We start from the raw sequence: 26,083 nt of genomic DNA, 5'->3' as shown, positions 1-26,083 counted from the left end.
CTGAGCCACACCAGTTAGGCTTGTTTTGTTCTTTTCTACCACTTCATAAATATTAACTATTTAATATTCATAATAACATTACTAATTAGGTACTATTATTATTCCTATATGACAGATGAGACAATGGCTGCACCAAGAGGTTAAACAATTTGCCCACAGACACACACAGTTAATAGGTGGCAGAGCCAGGATTCAAACCTGGGAAGTCATACCTCATAGTCCTCCTAAATACTATCCTACTATATAAAAAGGTATCCTATATAATAAAAGGTAATATTCAAATTGACCCTAACAGCAGAATAACCAAAAAGACCACTCGACCAGTCACTATGAGGTGCATTGACCACCTCTCAGCCCCTTTCCTCAGCTGGCAGGCTCTGATCACCCAATGGAAACGGGGAACTGGGGGTGGGTGGCACTGGGGGGGGGGGGGGGGGCTGGCTGCAGGCAGTCAGGGGAGATGGCTCTGATCACAGACCATGCCTAGGTACTGTACCTGCACACAAATTTTGTGCACCAGGCCTCTAATCCTATCTAATAAAAAAGAAACATGAAAATTTACTGTACCTCCACTACACCCATAAGCCATGCCCACAAGCCAATCAGGAGCAGGTATGCAAATTAACCCAACAAATACGGTGGAAGCCACAGAGCTGAAGCCAGCTGGAGGCTTGGGTTGCCCTTGGTGATGGAGGAAGCCAAGCTTCCTACCTGCCCTGACCTGCCCTGGCCTCCACTCAAGGCTATAAAGTTTCAATTATAGAAGATAAGTAAATCCCAGACACCAGGGCTGCACTTGGATCACTGGGGGGGGGGGGGGGGGGGGGGGGGGGCGCGTGGCTGGCCTGAAAACCACCACAGGCTCCTTGGCCACACCTCCTCATGCCCCAAGGGAACCCCCACCCTGATCCAGGGCAAACCAGACAGCCCCCATCTGTGCACCAGACCTCTATCTTCTCTATCCTATCTAATAAAAGAATAATATGCAAATTGACCATCATTCCAACACACAAGATGGCTGCCCCCATTTGGTCAAAGATGGCTGCCTTCATATGGACACAAGATGGCCACCACAAGATGGCCAGCAGGGGTGGGTAGTTGGGGTGATCAAGCCTGCAGGGAAGGGACCCTTGGAGGGGACCCAAGCCTTCAGGGAAGAGCAGTTAGGGGTGACCAGGCCTGCAGGGGAGGGCAGTTAGGGGTGATCAGGTTTGCAGGGGAGGGCAGTTAGGGGCAATCAAGCTGGCAGGGGAGCAGTAAGGCATCAATCAGGCTGGCAGAGGATTGGTTAGTGGGTGATCAGGCTGACAGGCAGACGCAGTTAGGGGCAATCAGGAAGTCAGGCAGATGAGCAGTTGGGAGCCAGCTGTCCTGGATTGTGAGAGGGATGTCTGACTGCCAGTTAGGATTGGGCCTAAACGGGCAGTCGGACATCCATCGAGGGGGTTCCAGATTGGCGAGGGTGCAGGCTGGGCTGAGGGACACATCCCCTCCCTCTATGCACAAATTTCATGCACCAGGCCTCTAGTAAGTAAATAAAAGGAATCACCCATATTGCTTACTGTTCTTTCATCCTCATGAGGCCTCTGGTAATTGTTTATCCATGGCCCTACATTTTAAAGAAGTGGTAATTTGACTCTAAGCATCTTTTCTTACATGTCATAAATAGCAATATATATATAGAAAGTTTTAGCTAACATCTATTGAGAGGTGTTTAAAATTTGTGCCAATACAGTGCTGTCCAGAGTAGCTGCTATCTCTGTAATAACCACAGAACTGATCTTTTTTTTTTTTTTAACTTCCTAGTCTCCATATAATTAATCTAAACATGAGAGAGCATTCGTGCAATTTTTTTTTTTTTTTTTTTTTTTTTAAAGAAAAGTACTGCTTACCTTTCAGAAAGAGCACAAGTATTTTCAAAAGCTCTCACTCCCTAGGAACGAGCAGCTGTAGCCAGGAAGCACATAAAATAAGAAACAGTGCCAGTGGCAGAAGACTAAAGTTAAAGCTTAAGGAAATTCCCAAGATGCTTCTAAAGGGCATTTGAAGGACATAAACCAGATAGAAAACAATATATAAGATTATTTCAATAGAAACAACTCTCCGTTTCATTTTCTCCCAATAGTCTTCTAGTTCAAAGAGATATAAGGTTGTATTAATGGGAAATTGATGGATAAGCAATGGTTGTTTTTGTTGTTGTTTTAAAATCTGGAAACACATGTCCTGTCTCCAATGTATACTTATTGGATGATAAGTTTGGCACTTACATCTTTCATATTATTTTCTTCCTTTTTAAATGAGCACAACTATTTCTGTCCCTTCCCATACATTGATGCTGTGAAGATAAATGAAATAGTTTATAGTTCCATGGAAGAGAGATACTATGTTTATTAAAAAACACTATTTCAAAGTCCTTCCTTTCCTTGGAAATGTGTAGTAATACTTGTGTATACAATATTGTTGAAGTGCCAAATTTTCTATAGAAGTGAACTTTTTTTCTCCAGAAAATTGATACTTATTCCATTCAGGACTAACAATTTCTTTTTTAAATGAAACCATTTTTTCCCTTCAAATTTTACAATTTGATTTTGTTGATTTGTCTTCTTTAAATTTGTATTTATTGAATGCTTACTACCTGAAATGTATTTTATAGAACTCTTTCCTTCTGGTTAAACAAAGTATTTTTATTTTATTAATGATCTTTAAGACATCAATATATGAAAAGGGGATTTTTGTTTGCTTCATCACAAAGCTGCTAATGCATTTTAAGGCTACAGCAATAGAAGTCCTAAACTTAAGTTAAGGGAACTACTATTTCTGTTTTATTCTACATGGAGCCAGACAAATATAAAGTTGAGTGTTCCAGATGCACAGTATAAAAGCAACATTGAAAAACTGTAGTATATCTGAAGGAGATGATTAAGATGGTGAAAGATGGTGATCATGCTATATGGATGATTCAACAAACACTTGGAAAAAGAGACTAATTAAGAGGAGTAATAAAACTTGATTTCAGCCCTGGTTGGGTGGCACAGTTGGTTGAAGCATTGTCCCATATGCCAAAAGGCTGTGGGTTTGATTCCCAGTCAGGGCACATTCCTAGGTTGCAAATTTGATCCCCAGTTGGAGCCCATATAGGAGGCAACTGATTAATGCTTCTCTCTCACATTGATATTTCTCTCTATCTCCCTCTGTCTCCATCTCCCTTCCTCTCTCTCTGAAATCAATAAAAACATATCTTTGGTGAGAATAAAAAAACTAATAACAAAACTTGACTTCAAATCTTTAAAAATATGCAGCATTATACATGGTAACCAAGACATGGAAACAACTTCAGTGTCCTTCAATGGATAATTGGATAAAGAAGATATATGTAGCCCTAGCTGGTTTGGCTCAGTGGATAGAGTCTTGGCCTATGGACTGAATCCCTGGCTTAATTCCAGTCAAGGGCACATGCCCAGGTTGTGGGCTTAATCTTCTGTAGGGGGCATGTAGGAGGCAGCTGATCAATGATTCTCTCTCATCATTCTTGTTTCTATCACTCTCTCCCTCTCCCTTCCTCTCTGAAATCAATGAAAATATATTTAAAAGTAGAAGATATATACATATAATGGAATATTACTTATCCATAAAAAAAGAGTAGAAAGCTGCCATTTGTGACAACTTTTTCTGAGTATATCTAGCTAAGTGAAATGTCAAATGGAAAAGGACAGGAACCATATGATTTCACTCATGTGTGGGATATAATACAGAAAGCAACAAATGAATAAACAAAACAAACTAAAAAACACAGACAACAGAAGGGTGGTTATCAGAGGGGAAAGGGTTATGGAGAGTATGGAGAGGGTAAAGAAAGTCAAATATACTGGTGATGAAAGGAGACTAGACTTTGGATGACAATCACACAATACAATATAAAGATGATGTACTATAGAGCGGTACATATGAAACTTACATAATGTATTAACCAATGCCACCCCAATAAATTTAACTTTTAAAACCACCTTTGAATACCTATTAAGAAATCGTACCTATTCTGTATAGTTGCAAACAACTAAACTGTAAACAAAGGTAGAATTTTAAGAAAAGAGATGTCACAGTTAAATAAGAACAGTACTAAAATGAAAAGGGCTGCTTTTTGAGGCTTTCATTTACTGAAATTTCTAGAACAGAAACAGCATGACCACTGGACAGAGATTTTGTGCAGAGAGTTCCTGATAGGGTAAGAAGTTGGACTCAAGGATCCCCAACTTCTTACCCGATGGTCCATTAGGAACATCACACAGTGCACCAAGTTACTGTATAACAGAGTGATACCTTAACAGCCTTTTGTGCTTTGCCTCTGCACTGCAAGGCCTCAGACTGCTGTGGGTTTTTGTTTTTATTTTTTTTGTCCCTATGGCTACTTTTTATAGTTCTCCCATTCTCCATATTACCAAGTTATTTCAACTCATTTCTTGTTTTAATGACATCCCGCTCCATTCTAATTTGCTATTTCTAACTAGAGGCCCAGTGCACGAATTCATGCACAGGTGAGGTCTCTCAGGGGCCAGCTGTAGGAGGTTGGCTGTGGGAGTGCCCTGACCACCAGGGGTCAGTGTGTGTCATAGCGACTGGTCAGCCAGTTGTTTTGGTCGTAACAGTTACTTAGGCTTTGATAGGTAGGTAGGTAGATAGATAGATAGATAGATATGCTGTGGCCTAGGAAAACAGCATAACCAAACTTATTAACATTGTAAAAATAATTTAAGTGAAGTCCTAAAGAGCTCTCCCATAATAAGATTTTTGCTACATCAACATTTTACCATTTATTTTAGTTCTTAAAGGACCTTTTAGCTTTCTTCCAAGTTCTCAGGAGTATTCTAGGTTAATTTGATAATTACACAGCATTCTGGAAACTTGATATTGAACTTGCATACGTTTGTTTCAAAAACACAATCATAGGCATTGATATACTTGTCACTGAGTAAGATTTTCCTTATGTAGGTAAAATTTTCCTAGATAGCTTCTTCAAAATTACTAGTAAAAGAAAATATATCTAAGTTAGAATTAGATTAAATTTGAATTTAGAACTAAACTAGAATACCTAACCAAATAAAATTGATTAGAAATTGGTTAGAATGCTAATCACTTTTCTCTCCTGAGCTGTTTTATATATAAAGTATTGTTGTAAAGGTACAGATTAATTTAGAATATGGAGCATCATTCTGATTTCACTGTTGTTTTTTTCTTAATCTGTCAAAAACATTTAATGAAAACTTATTATATATCCAGCAGGTGTTCTCCATTAATAACAATGAAGAATATAAGAAAAATAATGCTTTGTTTAGACTAAGTATAGAAGACTGGCTTACCATTGAGGAGCTTACTGTCTTGTTTAAGGATACAAGAACCAGTAATAGTGTGATCAGGAGACATACACAGTGGTGCGCAAAGTAGGTTTACAGTTCTGATTACATGAAACAGGTTATTCTTGTATTATTATTGTATTATTTGTCTTCTTATTATTTCATACACTTAATCATAACCTGCATGTCCTTTTCCATATGAATAACTGTAAACCTACTTTTGCCCAACCTTGTATTAGTGAGGCAGGATTGATGCAGATAGTAAATGGTTTTGAAACTTGCAGTGAGAGGTAGAGTTTTGCTTTAATATACTACTATATGTTATTAGCTCACAAATTAATAAGTGTGCATTTTCTTTTTTAAAAATTTGCTTTGGGTATTAGGTAATATTGGTGCTAAGAGCTTTCAACTGTTATAATTCCTATCATTTATTTGATAAAAAGAATAATTTGGAGAGGTGTTTTAGTAGCTTCATTGGGAGCATATTTATTAAAAAATGAAGAAAGTCCCAATATTGCCAATATTTGAAAACTCAAAGGTTTTATTTTCTAAAGTGTTATATGAATTGCCATCTCATATTATTTGCCACTTTCCAGTGTTGTCCATAAGATTACATTAAAATCTCCCAAATAGGTGATGCTGATCTCACCCCAGATCCTCCTGGGAGATATTTTCTCATGTAGTCCCAGCTGAATCATCAATAACATCTACATGTGCCCCAAAGCTCTGCATTGTCCTCATCAGTAACACACAGAACTGAATGGTATCTGTAAAGCAGTTAATTTTCTGGAAAATATTCAAAGGCACAAAATGAACAGTGCAATCAAATTGCTTTCTACTTAACTTTGTCAATTTCCCTAGAAGTGTACATCGAACAATGTTTTCATAGAACTTGCAAAAGTCGTAGACTCAAGTTTTATTTATTCTCTTTATAAACAGCAGCCTTGAGCGATTCTCTCCACAATTCGTTACTTGTGGTTGCTACTAAAATGTTCCCCATAACATTCCACATCATTATTGTTTCTCAGCACAACACACTCTATAGAGTGAAAGTGCTTGGGAGGACCAAGGACGTGCTCTTTGTCATGCCCCTGTCGCTAGACAACGATGTTCTTAAACTGCCCAGGGGCAGTCCGGTGACCCCTGAGTTTGAATTAGGGGATACCTTTTACATCAAAATGGATACACCTAGCGTAAAGTAAGTATTGATTGTTCAGCCGAGACGTCCTCCCGGCCCCCCAAAGGCGGGAGAGAAGCAGGGAATGCCACTTAGCCGTCTGTCCGTGCGCTCTCTGACGCCCGTGACCCTGGCTGGGCTGGGGTGAGGGGTGGGGTGGAGGGAAGTCCTTTCAGGGGTCCCGAGACTCCCAGAAAAGGAGCGACGGGGATGCAGGGGGAGAGAGGGAGGAGGGCTTGTTTTGCCCGGGGATGTGGGAAGTAGGCGCTAGCCTGTTTCGCGGTTTTTTAAGCCCCTTGGCATGCCCTGACCTGATCCGGAGAGTCAACTGCTCTCTGGAATGTTCCGGGAGAAGGTGGGAGACTGCTTCCCAGAGGAGGCCTGTGGGTGCTGCAGGGCATCAGGGGGGTCACGCAGGGAGGTGAAGGGCAAGCGCCGGGAGGGGCGCGAAGGAAGCTGGGGGCCGAGATGCCGAGCGCGCGTGGGGGGCTGAGGCGGGCGGGACAAGCTGGCAGCGAGGCGAGGAGGGCGGCTGGCTGAACCCAGAAGGGATCCCTCCCGGGGCAGACAGACGGCGGTGGCGACCGGGCCGCGCGGGCTGCACCACCCCGGCGGCTGTCAAGCGCGCGCGGGAGCTGGGGGGGGGGGGGGGCGGGCGGGCGGGCGGGAGGAGGAAGGGGTGGAGGTGCGAGGGGAGGAGGGCTGGCACCGGAGCGCCGCGGTGTCGGTGCAATAAAAATGCATCCCATGGAACTGCCCGTGGAGAAGGAAGGGACGGAGACGCCGCAGCCGGAGGAGGTGGGAGAGGCGGAGGAGGACGCCCGGGAGGCGGCGGCGGTGGCAGAGGCCGGGAAGTGAAAGGTCTCGCAAAGTTCAGCGGCGGCTGCTGCGAGCGCCGAGCCCGGGCTAGCCGGCAGAGGAGCCGCGGGACCGCTCAGCCGGGCAGCGCGGCCCGGCCGGCTATGGTCCGCGGGCTCGCACCGCTCCCGAGGTGCGCGGGCCGCTCCAGGACAGCGTGCGAGGGTCACCCCGCCGCCCGGCGCGACCCCGGCCCGCAGTCCCCGGTCGCCGGCGACCGCTGATCACGCCTGGCACCCTGGGAGAAGGAAGAAATAAGAGGGCAGCCCGGGCTCCTCCGCAGGACTGCTGGCGCTTCATCCCGCACCCGCCCGGCCCCGGTCCTGCCGGCTCCTCCCGGACATGGGGAGCTGCGCGCAGCTGCTGCTGCTCTGGGGCTGCTCCGCGGTGGCCGCAGGTGGGTGGTGACGCGGCCGGCCCCCCACCCCTCTTCCCTGGCGCCTTAGGTTCTCCGCTCAGGTCTCGGGGTGCAGGGGGGAGTGCGGTTCGGGAGCGCCGAGCTCCGCTCCCGGGGATGAAATGAGTGGCCATGTTCCGCCTCCTTCCCCCGGTCTCCGCAGTTTAAAATACTATTGATTTTTTTTTTTTTTTTCAACTGCGAATCCCAAGCCCTTGGATAACCCGATAGCATACGTGCACCCAGCCTGAGATACTTGACCTTGGTTTCTTTCTGGGTTTGGGTTAGTAAAAAAAACAAAAAACAAAAAACTGCTTTTCCACTTTGTGAGGGAACAAAGGACCAAGCTCGCCATCCCCCGGCACTTCATGGCCTGAGGAATGATGGGGAGGGGTGGCCCAGCGACCCTGGGCGCGCGTGGGCCAGGGCTGCTTTCTCATGGAAAGAGATGCCTTCCTGCCCGACCTCCTGCTGGGTACTCGGGAGCCAGGTAGGGACACCGGGGCGAGGTGAGTGCCCTGCTCACGGGGCAGTGTCTGGAACGGAGTGAGACCGGGTTGGGACGGAGAGTGGTGATCGCTCTGGGTTGCAAGGAGCGGGCTGGCCGCCCCTCGGGAACTGGTACCCTGGCCGAGGCTCCGCGGGAGGTCGGAGGCGGGTCTGCTCCTGGTCTGGGGAACTGGAAGACCGGCAGAGGCTTCTCAGATGCGCTCTTCCTCCCACTTCCATCCCGGCTTTCTTGGGCTACTCTTGGCCACCCGTTCCTAGCTCGCCCTTTCTGAATGTGGGAGCTTCTTATGCTCCTCTCCCTCACTCTTCAGGGTCTCGGGGTTTCCAATTAGGCATAGGTGTAGCTCCGCGTGTTAGGGGGAAAGAAGGTGAGGGACTCGTCAGCTGTAGGGTCTCTCGTCAGCTGTAGGGACTCTCAAACACATCTCGCTTGCTCCAGAACAGAGTGTGGGCTGGAGGGACAGACTGGTGGCTAGTGAGCATCGTTTTTCCTTTCCCTTTGGCTTCTTCCACTCTGCCCCCAGAGATGCTGGCACGCAGTAAAAGCCAGGCTCTAGAATCTGCATCCCAAACCAGCCAGACTCATTGAGAGCATCCTTGCCATATACTTGACTGATCACTTTCTTAGAGATGATATCCAAGTGTTTTGTCCACCCATTATTTACCTGGCTTCTGTGTTTTCTGGACTTCTTGTTAGTGTAGGTGCATTGAAAATTATCCAATACTTTACCCAAGGAGCCTTAAAGGGCCAAGATTTTACTTGAATTCTTCCTATCTATGGATCCTTGTGTGGACTCATCCATGCTCTCCTAACCACAAGGTGTACTTTAATAAACCTTTCCCTTTCCAAACCATGTTACGGCAAAAAAACATGCAAGCAATCGAGAGGTTGTAAATAAATATCACAAGCCAAGTGTTTAAAGTAAAAAATACTTGTACAGGCAGTATATGATTTTCCCTGAGATGCTTTGCAGGTGAGTCATAGCACATTGTGTGTTTGGGTGATCCTGGCCACAAGCAACTGTTGCCCCAGCTAACCAGAGTCCAGGCATGAGGCACCCTTGGATGTGACATGTAGAGAATATGCCTAAGGAATCCCTTTCTTTTGGTTGCAAAGGCCATGTGGGGCTATTGCTCCTCCCTGTGTGAAATATCTCTGTTTTAATCTAAGCTGTCATTTCAACAGAACTGTGATAACGTTCAGAGGTGCTCCCTCTTCAGAAGCACAGATGTTCAATTAGCCAGAATTTGGGGTTTGACTTCCTCTTCTTTCTTTCCCTGTCTGTCTTAATATTTAAAATAGATGATCTTACTTACGGTATTCATAATTAAAACAAGAAACCCAAATTAAAGGATTATAATACATAGTCAGGATGTTAATAAGTGGATAATGTTTATCATTTTAAGTAATATTGAAACATTAAAGCCTGTTGGAGCTTTGTTTGGCTGGAATCCCATGTTTCTTTAAGAAGGTGCTTTAGTTCACAGATAATGTTTAAAGGTGCTATTGGTGGCAGCCAGTCTGTAAGCATTCTCTTGTTAAGCAAACAGGTAACTACTATATAACCTGTCCTAGGACTCAAGAGGCAGAGAGCATGTCAAATAAGTTTCTCTGCCATTTGGCAGTTTAGCGGGTTTTTTACTTGGTTATATTTACTTAATATTAAAAATAGCTATTGCACATCTGAGTGCCCAAAGTTTCTAGCTTTGCCTCCCAAATGTGATCCCATTGTCTAATGATTAAATGTCTCACATTGCTTTTCCGAGGTAATTTGTCCCTTCATATTTTTTAAAAGAGGTGTCATATATATAATTGATTTTTTACAGAGTGGAAGGGAGATAGAGAATTAGAAACATTGATGAGAGAGAATCATTGATCAGCTACCTCCTGCATACCTCCTACTGGGGATATGTCCGCAACCAAGGTACATGCCCTTGACCGGAATCAAACCTGGGACCTTTTAGTCCACAAGCTGATGCTCTATCCACTGAGCCAAACTAGTTAGGGCTATCCCTTCATATTTTTGGTTTAAAATGTAATAGATTCAACATTTCCTCCTTAATGCATTCTCATAAATATGATAGATAATGCTAATGACTCAAATTATACTTAAAAGACTAAGTTGAATTACCTTAAACACATTATTGTTTGGGATATTATTTAAGTCATGACATCAAAAACAAATAAGTATACTTCAAATATAGAAAATGTTTAGAAAGCAAAGTACTTAAAAAGCATTAAGCCTGTTATCTTTACTCGGATGTTCCCATTTTCCTTCCTTTTGCCCTTTCCCTAGAGTGATTTTTTTCTTTCATATGAATTTTGCATCTGAGCATGAAATGGGAACACACACACACACACTTGCATACACAAATGAGGTATAAGTACAGAATAGTATTCCTGCTCAAATTTGGTAGGATTTCCTCTTTACTGAAAGTCTCAAGCTCTTTAGAGATAACTTGACGGTTGGAGATGGACTAGGTGGACAGCAGAGCTTTCCAGATGGGTTTGTCTTGAATAACATATGCTTTCCCTTCCCCAGGGCTGAGTGGAGTAGCTGGAATGAGTTCCCGCTGTGAGAAAGCCTGTAACCCTCAGATGGGAAATTTGGCTTTAGGGAGAAAACTCTGGGCAGACACCACCTGTGGTCAGAACGCCACTGAGCTGTACTGCTTCTACAGCGAGAACACTGATCTGACTTGTCGGCAGCCCAAATGTGACAAATGCAATGCTGCTCAGCCTCACCTGGCTCACCTGCCAGCTGCCATGGCAGACTCGTCCTTCAGGTTTCCTCGCACGTGGTGGCAGTCTGCTGAGGATGTGCACAGAGAAAAGATCCAGTTAGACCTGGAAGCTGAATTCTACTTCACTCATCTAATTATGGTGTTCAAGTCCCCCAGGCCGGCAGCCATGGTGCTGGACCGGTCCCAGGACTTTGGGAAGACATGGAAGCCTTACAAGTACTTTGCAGCTAACTGCTCGGCTACTTTTGGCCTGGAAGATGATGTTGTCAAGAAGGGAGCTATTTGCACTTCTAGATACTCCAGTCCCTTCCCGTGCACTGGAGGAGAGGTAAGGGCCCACGTTTAAGTCTACACTGTACATAAGGTACAAAAATGTTACCAGCCCACATTTTTTTAAAAGTATGAAGGTATACTTGTAGCAACATGAATGAAATTAGAATTTTTCATGAGCTTTATTTGTCATAAATTATTTCTCACCCTTAGACGTGGATATGTAGTCATTTTCAAGCAGGTTGCCCACTGACTGGGTTTAAGTCAGAATTCTAAGGCTTTAATTTTTCTTTCCCTCCCTCCCCCCAAATCATCATTTTACCTAAGAGGTTTGAAAGGCTAATAATTTAATCAGTCAGTAGGACTACTTACTGTGCCTCTGAGGGGGCAGGAGTTACTGAGACAGCCTGTTCCTGGAGCCCATGCTGGTATCTTCCTGAAACTGTTAACATAAATAGGAAGTAAATAAAAATAAAGCCAAGGGAGGAAAAAAAAAATCTGTTTGTCAGAAGGATACTTTGTATAACAGTGGAGTTTTGTTGTTAAGATTATAAGAGTGCACAGCAAACAAATGAAGGTAGTTTTGTTTTTTTTAAGATACAAAAGTTATTTTTGTACTCATAGATACCTCCACCAGTTCAGGGTCTTGGGTCTATCCTGGGCCCAATATCATCTCAATTTCATGCTGCAGAAACACTCTCCTTAACTATTAGTCCCTTTTCTGTATAGGGTGATTTCTCTTTGTTTCATATTTCTGTTCTCCTAAAGGGGAAACAGGTCTTTTAAACTTATACGGATATACCTAATGTACCTCCAGATACATGAAAAATTTCAGAGAAAATTGGGTGAAAGCAGATTAAAAGAATAAAATACCTTCAGAAATTTTGATTTATAAAAAGAGCAGAGAAAGAGTATGAAATTTCTAATTTTGGTACATGTCATAAATACACAGATTAAATAAGTGGTTGTTAACTTAGGGTTGATTTTGCCACCATCTCCCTTCTCGGGACATTTCGCAGTATCTGGAGACATTTTTGCTGGGGGGAGGGACACTGCTGGCATCTGGTGGGCGGTAGCCAGGGATGCTGCTAAATAGAGCACATGATAGCACCTCTCCCATTCCTAACAAAGAACTATTAGCCCTAATGCCAATAGCATTAAGGTTAAGAAAGCCCAGACAAGTTGTCAGGCATACATCTAATGCATATAGTACAAAGGCTAGTATAGACTAAGAGAAGCACTCTTTTAGCAGTCATCTGTATTTGTATTTGCATATTTCCCTGGTGATAGTATTTAGTAAACGTTTATTGAACCCTTACTATCCCAGGGACTGTACTCAGTGCTAGTAATTGTGCCTTTGGTTTGGCTGGGGGGGGGGGGGGGTTTAAGGGGGCAGGAGGGGAGTAGCGGGGAAGGGGGGGTGCTTGCCTGGGGCCTGGTGAAAAGGTTGGTTTGGAAAACAACTTCCCCCCACTACCACAGGCACATATAGACTTTGCCATATGATCCAGCTATTTCTTCTGTGTGCACTTTGCAGACCAGGAATAGTGCCACTGGCACCAGAACCAAAGAATGTGGCACCAACAGCACACAGACTGTTTTTCATTTTTCTTCATGGTCCCTAAAGTTGGCTTAATATTGTAAATCCATGAGCACCCTGTCATGATAGGCATTTTTAAAGATATCAGGAAAGGAAAGAGACAGATAAGTTAGACTCATTGTTTTCTTATGTGGAGAACACTTGGTGTTACCAAATGAATGACTTGAACTCTCAAATTGCTTTGGAAATGATCCACAGGCTGATATCAGCTCCCTACATCTCAGTGCTACTGGGCCATGTGTATCTACGAAGTAGCAAAAATACAGTTTCAGTAACCAGATGGCAGGCATGCTTGCTTAGCAAACATTACATTGAATGTATTACAATGGCCCAGCAATCACTTAGAGATGACTAAGGTAACATTTGGTTAACCTAGAGTAAAAACAAAGATCTTATCTTTTTTAAACCCAAACTACTTATTGTCATCAATGCTTACATCAAAATTGAAAGCAGATAAAGGCTAACATCTGTTAGTTATTTCAATGTACAGTGGAATTTTTAATCCAGTTTTTACATTTTTTATTGTAGTTATTTCAACAGACATATCTTAATGATAAAATCAAGATTTGTAAGTGTACATTAAACCATAATGGAATATCTTCCCTTTAGAGGGCAGGTTTGGGAATGAATCTTTCCCTTCTTAGTTAGAGAGTAGAAGAAAGTCTTCCTCAAAGGAAGGACCAGGGCAAGCCTTCCCAGAAGTGATTATTACCTACCTCTCCTATGTTGTTCTGGGGAGTAAATTAGTTTTAAGCTATGAATTAATTTCACAGTACACCTCTGTATCATCAATTTCTATCTTTGGAAATGGAGTGATAAGAAGCCAATGAATCTAGTATCAAATAGTAGTCTCAAATTTCATTTATTGCTTATTTATAATTTTACAGACCTATAACTTCCTCCATTTTGTATAAAACTTCTAAAGATATTATCCTACTACTTAGGCTAAGATAAATATATCTCAGACTTAATTTATTTCCATTGTTTATTCCAAAATACTTCTTTGGGCTTTTCAGGCCTTAGAGAGCCTGTAGTTTCATGTCTAACACACCAGATACCTACATTTACAGAACTGAAGGCACCAGTCACCCGAAAGAGGACTTTCAAATAGTAGGCCTAAAAATCCACCCAGAAGAATACTTTTAATTTAAAAAAAATGTATCTTTATTGATTTCAGAGAGGAAGGAGAGGGAGAGAGAGAGATAGAAACATCAATGATGAGAGAGAATCATTGATCAGCTGCCTCCTTCATGTCCCCCACTGGGGATTTGAACCCACAACCTGGGCATGTGCCCTGACCAGGAATTGAACCATGATTTTCTGGTTCATAGGTCAATGCTCAACCACTGAGCCATGCCAGCTGGGCCAGAAGAATACTTTTAAAATAAAAGTTAAGTCTGCTATAAAGAAATTTCCTAAACCGCCTGGCTGCCTTGTGTGGCTCAGTGGTTGAGTGTCGACTTATGAACCAGGAGGTCATGGTTCGATTTCTGTTCAGGTCATATGCCTGAGTTATGGGCCAGATCCCCAGTAGGGTGTGCAGAAAGCAGCAGACCAATGAGCATTTATCATCATTGATATTTCTATCTTCCTCTCTAAAATCAATTAAAAAAATACATTAAAAATAAAATTTCCTAAACTGACCAGCTGTTTCAATGAATGGGGTAGGGCTATCCTAAAATGTGTTTCCTTTATAGGAGGGCAGATTGAGATTCAGAGGTAAAAGGTAGTTATGCCATAGAGCTAGGACTAAATCATAAGTCTTCTGGCTTTAAATCTACTATTGCTCCATAAAAAATATTTTCTTTTCCACTATTGACCCCCAAGAACTGGTCATAGAGAGATTATATGCATATCTCTCTCCTTGCTCACTCTTATAACTATTTGTTATTAATTGTATATGACAGGAAGGTAAGAAAGAATTTGCCTAACAACATTTTTCAGAACAGGAATGTCCTCTGAGATGTGAGTGGTGGTCTAGGAATAGAGGTTCCATGCCAAACCAGGTTTGGAAACACTGAGTTTAACAAAATTAAACATTTATAAATACATACATATTCACATTATTTATCTTATATCTCCAAGTGGGAAATATAAGTTGAAATACTTCCAAACTCATTTGTCCCTGGGACCCTCTTTTTTTAGAACTGCAGTTGCTATCTCTCAGAACTCCAGAGATCCCCAGAGCCCAACTTGGGAATTGCTGGGGTGAAGGTATAAAGTGTTCGCCAAAATCCTGGCAAAATACACAGCCAGAGGAGACGTTGTTCAAGGGGTACAACATTTCAGTTATGCAAGATGAATCATTTCTGGAGATCTAATAAACAGTAAACATGACTATTGTTAACAAGACTTTATTGTATACTAGTGGGGTCTCTCGGCCTGGCCAGAGATCAGGCCAATCGGGACTGTCTTGCCCATTCTCAATGGGGCCTATTGGGGCCAGAAGGTTGGCTGGCCAGCCCCCATTGGGGCCCTTCAGGGTGCTGGCCAGGGGGAGGGACACAGGAGGTTGGCTGGCCACAGGAGGTTGGCTGTGGGAGCACACTAACCATCAGGGAGCAGCTCCTGCATTATGCGTCTGCCCCCTGGTGGTCAGTGTATGTCATAGCTACTGGTTGTTATGGTTGCTTAAGCTTTTGTATGTATAGATTTGAAATTTACTAAGAGGATAGATCTTAGTGTTCTCACTAAATACATGCAAAAACATAGGTGAGAATATGTTAATTAGCTTGAAAATGGTGATTATTTTGCAATGTACTAGCATATGTATATCCAATGATCAATTTGTACACTGTAAATAAATATAATTCTTAATTTTAAAATATACCTCAATAATTTTTTTTAAAAGCCCAGACAGGCTTGGTGTTTGGCATGGTTAGACATCAAGGCCCTCTGTCAGTTGAGGACTTACCGTATTTTCCGGCATATAAGACGACCCCCTAATTTTACAGTTAAAACATAGGTTTAGGCCTATATTCGCTGTATAAGACTACCCCCCTCTTCAGAGGCAACACCAGTTCTTTTTTTTAATAGACCATCTCTCTGACTCTGGCCAATCTGATTAGGCTTTTTATCAGAACACAGTGTAGCTTCGGGTACAGAACATGTATAATTTGCATGCATAAAAAGCCTGCTCAGATTGGCCAGAGTCAGAGATGCGGTCTATTAAAAAAAGAACTGGTGTTGCCTCGGAAGTGGGGGGTAGTCTTATACAGTGAATATAGGCCTAAACCTATGTTTTAACTGTAAAATTAGGGGGTCGTCTTATACGCTGGAAAACATGGTAGTCTCCTATTTAGTTGGAACAATAAATAATAATCACCTTGAAGCTAAAGATGATAGGTTAATTAGGCTTTTTCAGGATGAAAAGAAGCACCTCAGATCAGCTCTGGGTACAAAAACAAGTAAGTGGGGAGATGTAGCAAGCTTTTTTGGGCCCACACAGTCAGGCCTCATGGAACTGAAATTTCAATGATCACTATTTAGGAAACAGCATCATTCCAGTTACTCCAAATCAACTCTAAAGGGATGTAGTTGTCATCTCCTTAGAGGTTAGCATCATTTACTCCCTGTTCCATTAAATTATTTTTAGAACTCTATTCAGAATTAGATAGCAACCAAACAAACAGCATGGTTATTTTTTTCCAGGGCATTATGAATATGGAGTATTTGATGGGAGGCAGCAGCGCAGAGAAGCCAAGAACAGAGGGGGTTTGGGTCTCATATGAAGTACTAGGCAAGGATTGTTAAAGAGGGTAAGGATTGCATCAGTCCTATTTTCCCCTGTATTCCCAGCATTTGCTTGGGCCACAGTAGGCAATTAGTAAATCTGTAACTGAATGAATGAACACAGGAATGACATAAAAGCAGGGGCTGAGTAGGAGAATATCTTTAAATGACACAGATGGAAGAATGAAGTGCTTGGGTAGGGGATATGATTCAGAAACCCTGATATACATGGAGAAATTGAGTTGGTAATAATAGGGGATAAGTTGTGGTTGAGGAAAGGCCATTAATGAAAGATCTTAAATAATATTTATTCATGCATTTATTCATCATGTAACCTTTGAGTTTCTGTGTCTGATCCCATTCCAGATGCTGGGGATATAGCAGTGAACCAAAGAGATAAAAATTCCTGTCCCCATGAAGTTTAGGTTTCAGTGGAGGGAAGGGGAAGATAGAGAACAAATAATTAAGTAAAATGTACAGTATGTCAGAGTGTGATAGTAAATCAGAACTAAGGAGAAAATAAAACAGGGCAAGGAATGGCAGGGAAGGGCTTACTGCTCTGAAAGTGATTAAAAGATTTGATAGAATAAACCATGATAAGAACTTTGAGTTCCTGGCAAGTTTTTAGGAGCCAACAAAATCTGTAATTAAGGGGTTTCATTTCTTCCCATCCATAGATATGGGAAAATGAAGTTGTGTGTTAAAATGACAAACATTGGTAAAAATCCCTCTGATGAGTATTTCTTGGAATGCGGAAAGGAAGCTAAATGTCTTGGATGGAAAAGCATATGACTGATGAGTAATCTGAAGCCTAAAGAAAGTTAAGTGACTGATTTGTGTACAATTAGTCAGCTGAAAAATGTATTTCCTGATGTCAAGCCCAGTGCTATCTGCACTAGGTTAAACTTCCTTTGTGCCATGCCAGGTAATGTGAAAGATACAAAAACTATATGCATTCCTTTCCTTCACAGTGCTTGTAATCTACTGAGGAAGAGAGTAGATGTAGCAATTTATAGACTGGTTTATTAAATAACATGATATAGTACATGCTTAATTTCCCCAATATGTTGTACAGTTAATATGCCTTTCAAGATTCAAGTATTTGTCTCTTTAGGCCACGGGTGGGGAACATATAAGGCCCGTGAAATCATTGTTCTGGCGCTACCAAAGCATTAGGGGTGAGTTAATTAAGTGTTTGACCAAATATAGCAGGCTAATTTTTTAAAGCTGATAATTTTGTATGGCCTGAGAATGATGTTATAAATATCCAAATGGCTGTTGGCAGAAAAAAGGTTCCCCATTCCTGCTTTAGGCCACTGGAAGGATTATATTTCAATACCTCATTATAAAGTCTGTATGGCACAAGTGTGCAGAAAATGATAAATGACTTATTCAGGTTTTTACAGATATTTACATTTATAATGTGCTAAGCACTGTTTTGGATTTTTAAACTTAAAAGATAAAGCAAAGTAGTACATGAGTAGAACTCTTCTCTAATTTGTCACCTAATTTCAGTTTCTTCGGTCACTGAAATCTGCCCATGTCTATTTCTGCAGCATCAATGCTCAGGAATTAAATAAATAATAGCTAGCCTGAGCTAGAGCTGGGATTATTAGCTTGCCTTGAAATTATTTATATGATTAAGCTTTATTATAAATCCCAAATGTAAAAAAAGCACTAAATCCTATACTAAAATTAAATTGCTGTAGCAATTATTAGGTATTATATACCACTTACTGTTTAACTGATAATTTGTAAATGATTGCATGAACTTTGCATAAAAAAGTAGATTTTTTTACATTGATAGGAAAATTATCTACAACAAATATTTTTTGCACTTAGAGCATTTAGAGTGAACTAAATGTGAATGAGTATCAAAGTCCTTCCATACCACTTTGCATAGTTTTATTTGATTTTTTTTTTTTTTAGGGGAAAGGGGAGTACTTTTTATCAAGACAGTAACTGCTTTAAGCAATTTTCCTAACTTAGTCATCCTGTGTATTAATGTTTTACTTTGAAGCATATTCTCTGCTACAATTTTGTTGAACTTCCTTGAAAAATAGAATATTGTATATATTTGTTTAGAGTGCTTCAATTATCCATTCCCTGGGGCTGTATACCTTCCCTATAGGGGGTAGGGCTAGAGATTTATAGCAGCGCATTTCCCAAAAATGCCTTTAGTTTAAAGAAAACACACAGGGTGATTATCAATTAAAAGTATTTAAAGAGATGACATGCCGAAACCGGTTTGGCTCAATGGATAGAGCGTCGGCTTGGTCAAGGGCATGTACCTTGGTTGTGGGCATATCCCCAGTAGGGGGTGTGCAAGAGGCAGCTGATTGATGACTCTCATCGATGTTTCTAACTCTCTCTCTCCCTTCCTCTCTGTACAAAATCAATAAAATATATTTTTTTAAAAAAAGAGATGACATAACAATTAGAATAACCCCAGAGATAAAATCAATAAACTTTGATTTATTGATTTCAAAAGAGGATTTTTTTTCCTCCAAAAATACCTTCTTTATAGCTATTTTTAAAAATCTGTTTAGCATCTTTTTTGCTTAGTATTTGTTTGATTTGATGGTTTAACTTTGCCACTATTTGGTTAAAATAGTCTTGAAACTTTGAGATAGAAGATTTTAAATGTTGTGTTAGTAATGAATGTATTACATTGACAAGTTAAGGGTGAACAATGAAGAACAGATGAGGAGTAGGCACCTGGAAGTCAGGTATACCTGGGCATACAAGTTATGGAGAACCCTACATATTATAATGGGGTTATTAGAAGTTGGGGCTCTGGAAGATGAGGAAAATGAATCATGCCAAGAATATGGAAGTTACTGCAGTTCTGAAAAGCTGGTAAATGTAATTTCTCCCTCCTCTGCACTGCCATGCACTTTGTGTCACTCACAGGTCAAAATACAGTGTAGTAGGTGAGATCGGGGGTCAGAGATGACGGAGTACTATAAGTAAGGAGATACCCAGGATGTCCCAAACATATACCTAGGTCAGTTAAAGCCTGTTAATTATTTTTAGCATTCCCTTTCATTTGTAAATTGGTCCCAATTTGAACCATAAATTATTACAAGTGATTATTTGAAGGCCATTGCTTTTACTCTGAATGACATTGGGAGCCATTTGAGGTTTTAAGTAGTGGGGTGATAGAATCAACGTATTTTGAATAGGATCACTCTGACATGTATGTTAAGAAAAAAATCAAAGTGGGAAGGAGGGAGACTAGCTAGAATGATATTGAAATAATTTAGGCTAGATTTAATGGTGCATGGACAGAGGGGAGCAATGGAAATGGTGAAAAGTAGGTGAGTTCTGGATCTATTATATGGAGAGAGTGAATAGCATTTGCCGAAAGGTTGAATGTGGAATGTGAGAGAAAGAGAGTAGTAAGGATGTTTTTAGCCTGAGCACCTGGAAGAATAGAACAGCCATTTACTGAGATGGAGAATATTCTAGGGGGAGCAGATTTGGAGAGGGATGCCAAGAGTTCATTTTTGGACACATTAAGTATGAGTTGCCTATGAGATATCCAAGTAGAGACACCCAGTAGGTAGTTGGATCTGTGAGTTTAGAGCTCAGAGGAGAGATCTGAACTAAATATATAAATTTAGGAGTCATCAGTTTAGAGATGATATTTAAAGCTGTGAAACTGGATGAGATCATCAAAGAAGTGGGTGTGGATAGGAAAGAGGAAACTCCAAGTGCTGAGCCTAGGGCAGGATCAAACTGCCATTACCAAAAAACACTTCTGAAATGGCCAAGGCTTATATGCAAGCCAGTCTCACCAATCCATTTGCCCAACAGTTGTTTCATTAAGCAACAGTATGAACTGAATAACATTGAATTGCCACAGTCAGTACAGTGGGTGTGCATTCTAAAATGACAAGTGAGAGAGAAGGCATGAGAGCTGCAATTTAAAGCTTTTAAAAGACAAACCAAAACAAATAGGGGGAAGGGAAAGCACTGGTTGGATAACAGATGATAAGAGAAAAGAGAGAGGAAACAGTATAGATGGAGAAAGATATCTTTGAAAATACCATGCTGAAAGAGAAATGCTGACTCTAGGGGACCTTCAAAAATCTCTTCATGTTTAAGGGCCTCATATTTATTTTAACTTATCCAACTTTTTTTTTTCCTTTTAGACTCAAAATTTAAACTATAAGAGCAATTTAATTTTGGAATGCCCTTGGTTGATCACAGTATTCACAATGAAATTAAAAGATAGCATTTGTACACATGTTCTCTGCTTTAGTATGTTGTAAACTTTGATTTGCAGAATGTGATGGAGAGTGTCTACCTAAGGCATAAGAGCTATATGGTTATCTCATTTAAGTGTTTACAATGTCAAGAAATATCTTATTAATGTTTTAATTAGTGTTTACTGCATTAATGCTGAATTGTTCTGTCAAGAGGGAGGAGAGAAAGCCAGCATTTAGAGATCACAGTAGAATGTGCAGTTACTGTGCTGGGCCTTTCACACACATCTCACTTTATCACTATAGAACACACTAATTTCTTGGATAGTTTATCTTGTTAACAAACAAAAGGACAAACAAACAAAAACACAAAACACCAACCCTCTCTCTGTGTCATATTTATCTTCTTTTCCTAACCTTCTTGCAACTGACAGAAGAACAGAAGTCTTTCCAGGTATCGCTAAGTTTGCTGATGTCACTTTATAACCACAATTCCTAAAACAAACAAAAAAGTATGAAAAATATTCAGATGGTTTCTGCATGACATCATGTTTATTTGAGCTAACACCGTGTCTTTCAGCTATTATTGAAAAATACTTCATTTTAAAATTGAAGATAGAAAATGTAGTCACTTTTATTGTTTAACCTTCATGAAGAATTATTTTTTCTTTTTATTTCAGCCAATCTAACTCTTCTGAGGTCTCAGTGATTTTCCATTAATTCCTTTTGTAACCAATGCCTGTATTTCTCTCATACTCCATGTCCCAATAAATAACCTTGGCTGCCCGCGCCCCCCCCCCAAAAAAAATAACCTCTGACCCCTTCCCACCTCCAAAAAAACAAAAGCAAAAGTCAATGGAGAACATATCCAATGATCTATTAGAAGAACTAGGCAGTTCACTCTCCAGGAATCTCCCTCCTTGTTGTTTCCCATTCCAATATACCCAAAGGGATGCACACCCTTTTGTAACAATAGCTCCCTCTCTGATGATTATCAAGTATAGTGAGGAGGTGTAGTTTGCAAAAACAAAGAACAAGATGATTGTCAACTCCTGTTCCCCAACTCCCAACTCTCTCCCTTCCCATGTACTCTGTCCATTTCTATTTATTTCTTCTGGCCATTTCCCCTCCCCACCCCACCCCTAATTTTCATTTTTTTTTTCCTCTAAGCATTTACTTATGTCACATTAGACCACTTCTTTTATCTCTTCTCTGGTCCCAAGATAACTATTTGTCTCCAAAAACAAACATAATACCTAGCCCGTTCCCATGATCTTCTCTCTGGAATCTTCTATCAGTTTTCTTAACTCCATTGCCCCTGTCTTTCCATCACAAAATTCTGGGTCAGGTGTACTATACATGTGTATCATTCATGCACATCATAACACATGTTCCCTCTATCATAACATTTGTCACATTGTTTTGTGAGCTATTTATGTATTTATTTAAAACTATGTTTTAATTTATTTCAGAGAAAGGAAGGGAGAGAAAGATAGAAATATAAATGATGAGGGAGAATCATCAATCGGCTACCTCTTGCATTCCCCCCTCTTCTCTTCCCCCCCCCGCCCCCCACCACTGGGGATTGAGCCGCAACCCAGGCATGTGGCCTGATCAGAAATCTGATTGTAACCTCCTGGTTCCTGGGACAACACTCAACCACTGAGCAACACAGGCCAGGCTGTGAGCTCTTTAAGATAGTTCACACTGCACTTTGAGAAACACTACCTTAACATTGAATATGCTGCCTGGCATATCAAATAGATACTTATAAAATAAATGAATTCTGAGACATTATGATATTATTGACAATGACTATTTATTGGTTGTTTTTTGTGGGGTTTTTTTTTTTTTTTTGTGTGTGTGTGTGTGTGTGTGTGTGTGTATTTTAAAGCCTTCTTTAACACAGTTTCTGGTATGCAGATACACTAAACACTGTTTGATAGACTTACTAAGTGTCTCATAGTCATTTAGGATAACAGACTCTACGGCAGAGAGTTGATCACTATAATTTCTCAACAAGTACAATATCATAGGATCTGTTTCTTTGCCAACCCAACCACAGACTCTATTACTAATCTGTGAAGGCCGGACACAAAGGGTTTCAGTTTATGTGGAAAGATACAAACCTATCCCTGCCTATTGGAAAACAGTGGAAAGTGTATATAAAAGTTCACTTGGGGATTTTATTTTTCATCAGATTATTGGAAATGATTAGTTAGGGCCCCTCATGCTTATGCTTCTTTGGTGTTTCCAGTTGGGGTTCTTTTCACAATGCTGTGCTGGGTGTAAGGTAATTGTTTTGTGATTCTGTAAAACAAATGCCTTGTGACAGTGCCTCTGGAGAAACTATTTGATTTACTTGGATAAACCACCAAGCTTGTTACTCCCTCTCCCTAAGTAAGAACTGCTATTCCAAGTAAGACAAATCCAAATTACCTGCATTTCTAGAATTGGGAGGAGAAACTAGCTTTGAAGAGAGAGGTTTCAAAATTATCTTCTTTGACAAAACAAACCAAAAATCTTTAAAAGTACAACTACTAAAAATCTTGTAAGCTATGTCCCTTTTCTGTTACCTGAACTTCACTGTAGTATAATCCTGCCTTCAAGGAGTTCACAGTCAAATCAAGACTTTTAAATTGTTGTCTCTTAAAGGATGAGTAATAATCAAAAGGTAAGGAAGGAATTTCCATGGAAAAATGCACATGTATAAAGAAAGTCAACTCTTAGAATGGCTGGAGAGAACAGTAAGGAAGGGTAATGGGGAGGAGAGAGGGATTGGGGAAATGAATTGGCTCTGGAGGCTCGGGTCAGATTCTGCAAGGTCAGGTGAACCAAGTATTTTGGACTTGATCCTATGGGTAGTGGAGATCAATCAACATTTCTTCTGGTAGGGACAACATAATCAGAAAGACAACTTAGGGAACAGTATGAAAAATTCTTAAGCAAAACTTATGAGATTAAATTTAATAGCTTTAAACATAAATTCCTCTTTAAAAAAAAATCAATTGTACTATCACTAGAGAGGTATGACTTATCAGCTATTCATGTGAAAAAGACCTGAGGGTTTCAGTTGATTGTAATTTCAATGTGAGTCAACAATACATGATGACTACCAAAAAAGCTAATGCAATCTTAGGCTACACTGAAGAAGAATGTTCCAAACAAAGGAGAGAATAGTCCTTCTGTTGTGTTCTCTAGTTGAAGCATAGCTAGAATATTATGTTCAGGCCAAGGATATTTCTATTTAGAGAAAGCTGAATAGGACTGGTGAGATCAATTAGAAACCTCATTGCATAATGAACAATTAACTTGGGATATTTCTCCTATGAGAGAGGATTTATGGATGCTCAGACATTGCTGACATTCTTCAGATATTTGGAGAGGGATTAAATGGACTTTGATGCTTACAGAAGGCAAGAGTATGACCAAAGAAAGACTTTCTTAAAAACAGGATGTATCCAAAAGACAAAGTGAGCTTCCTTTAGTTTTTCATCCAGGAAATGTTTTGGCAACGTCTGAATGATCACCAGTGAGTGATATTACAGAAATGACTCATGTACAGATTTCAAGGTTTATGTCAGGATTCTATAATGTCCCACCCACCTTTGGGTACACTGATTATACCATAGGGTGAGTAAATGACTGAAGAAAGTCCTTTACATTAAACAACTCTAGTAGCAGCAGTCATGGATTGGGCACTGCTCAGCTAGTCATGACAATCTTTTAGCTAGGTAGACAGAAACCGAAACCCTAAATTTTGGTGTAAGATGAATGGTCCTTCATGACCGTTAAACATTAAGTAAGTCACTTTACTGACAAAGAAAGGGAGGCAGGGAAAAGACAAATGAGTCCCTCTTCTCTCAGTCTCTATCTTGTTTTTTAAATATATTTTTTATTGGTTTCAGAGAGGAAGGAGAGGGAGAGAGAGATAGAACATCAATGATGAGAGGGAATCATTGATCTGCAGCCCCCTGCATGTCCCACACCAGGTAGCCTAAATGACTCTTTAATTTAGGGTTCTTAGATTCTTCATGTGTAAACTGAATCAATGTCAGAAAGATTAAAATAAGACATACATCTGTGTTATAAGTGGCTACTATATAAGTGCTAATTATTATTTGATTATATTATTAGTAAAGTTGTTCATCAATCATTCAACAAGTATTTGAGTACATGCTATGAGTCTAGCACTATCTCAGGCTCTAGGGGCACAGTAATAAACAAAAACAGACATAAAAATGCACTCTAAAGCCCAGGCAACTGACTTACAAATAAACTTTTAGAACACAAACCATTTATCAGTTAGCGGCTTCTCATACTAACATAGGTTAACTGTCAATGTTTATATTACTATATAATGCTATGCATTACTATACAGGGACATGAAAGTTGGACAGTAAAGAAGGTGATAGGGGGAAAAAATGATTCATTTGAAATACAGTGTTGGAGGAGACATCTATGGATAACCTGGACCGCCAGAAAGATGAACATATGGGGCCTAGAGCAAATTAAGCGTCAACTATTGCTGGAAGCAAAAATGACAAAATGGAAGCTCTCCTACTTCAGGCACATCCTAAGAAGGTAGGAGTCTTTAGAAAAGACAATAATGCTGGGGGAAATAGAAAGCAGCAGGAAAGAGGAAGACCCAATAGGAAATGGACTGAGTCCATAAAAGAAGCCACAGGCATGTGTCTAGAGGAGCCGAGCTGTAGAGGACAGGACACTGTGGGCATCCTAGGTCTCCAGGAGTCGGAGCTGACAACAACATGTAACACACACACGTTTCTAGGAGCATCAGGGGTATACGTTTTTACTTAGTGCTTTTGCACAGATATTTAGTTAGAGAACATCAGCCTGAGTCATTTGATAGTTGATAAAGTTAATATAAGAAATTATATAGCTTTTATTAAAGGAGTAGCCCAATCATCTTCATAGATAGTAAAAAATAAACTGGAGGGAGTCAGACTTAGAGAAAATGAACAAATCAGATGCACAGAGGACAATTTATGTCTCTTCATTCCATATTTTAGTCCTGCATATCTATTGTGACGCTACAAATTCTTTTTAAACTATACTATGAATGTCAAGTACTAGATAAGGAGATAAGTTTTTAAAGATATTTTTAGATGGCAATGTTATGATAAGATACAAGAATGAGCCTAAAGTAAAATTTCTTATCAAAACTGAAAAAAAAAATGTAGCCACCTACACCTTGTTGGTATTTAAGACTCA

The 26,083-nt window shown here is 40.5% G+C and overlaps 1 protein-coding gene across 2 annotated transcripts in view; it reads left to right on the top strand.

The window, feature by feature from the left end:
* The first annotated feature begins 7,216 nt into the window (after positions 1 to 7,216).
* The window catches only part of NTN4 (netrin 4), a 104,999-nt gene continuing 86,132 nt past the window's right edge, over positions 7,217 to 26,083 (top strand). The window contains exons 1-2 of one of the 2 annotated variants that reach the window (XM_084878481.1): positions 7,217 to 7,780; positions 10,834 to 11,363. In XM_084878481.1, coding sequence (XP_084734607.1) covers positions 7,726 to 7,780; positions 10,834 to 11,363 — 585 coding nt within the window. In that variant the 5' untranslated portion in view covers positions 7,217 to 7,725. The remainder of the gene's footprint in view (positions 7,781 to 10,833; positions 11,364 to 26,083) is intronic. The other variant, XM_084878480.1, reaches the window with a different exon arrangement.

The sequence above is a fragment of the Pipistrellus hanaki genome (assembly GCF_964339955.1).
Source record: "Pipistrellus hanaki genome assembly, chromosome: 3".
Lineage (NCBI taxonomy): Eukaryota > Metazoa > Chordata > Mammalia > Chiroptera > Vespertilionidae > Pipistrellus > Pipistrellus hanaki.
Note: the sequence above shows the minus strand (reverse complement) of the source record. Positions and strands in the feature narration are given on the sequence as shown.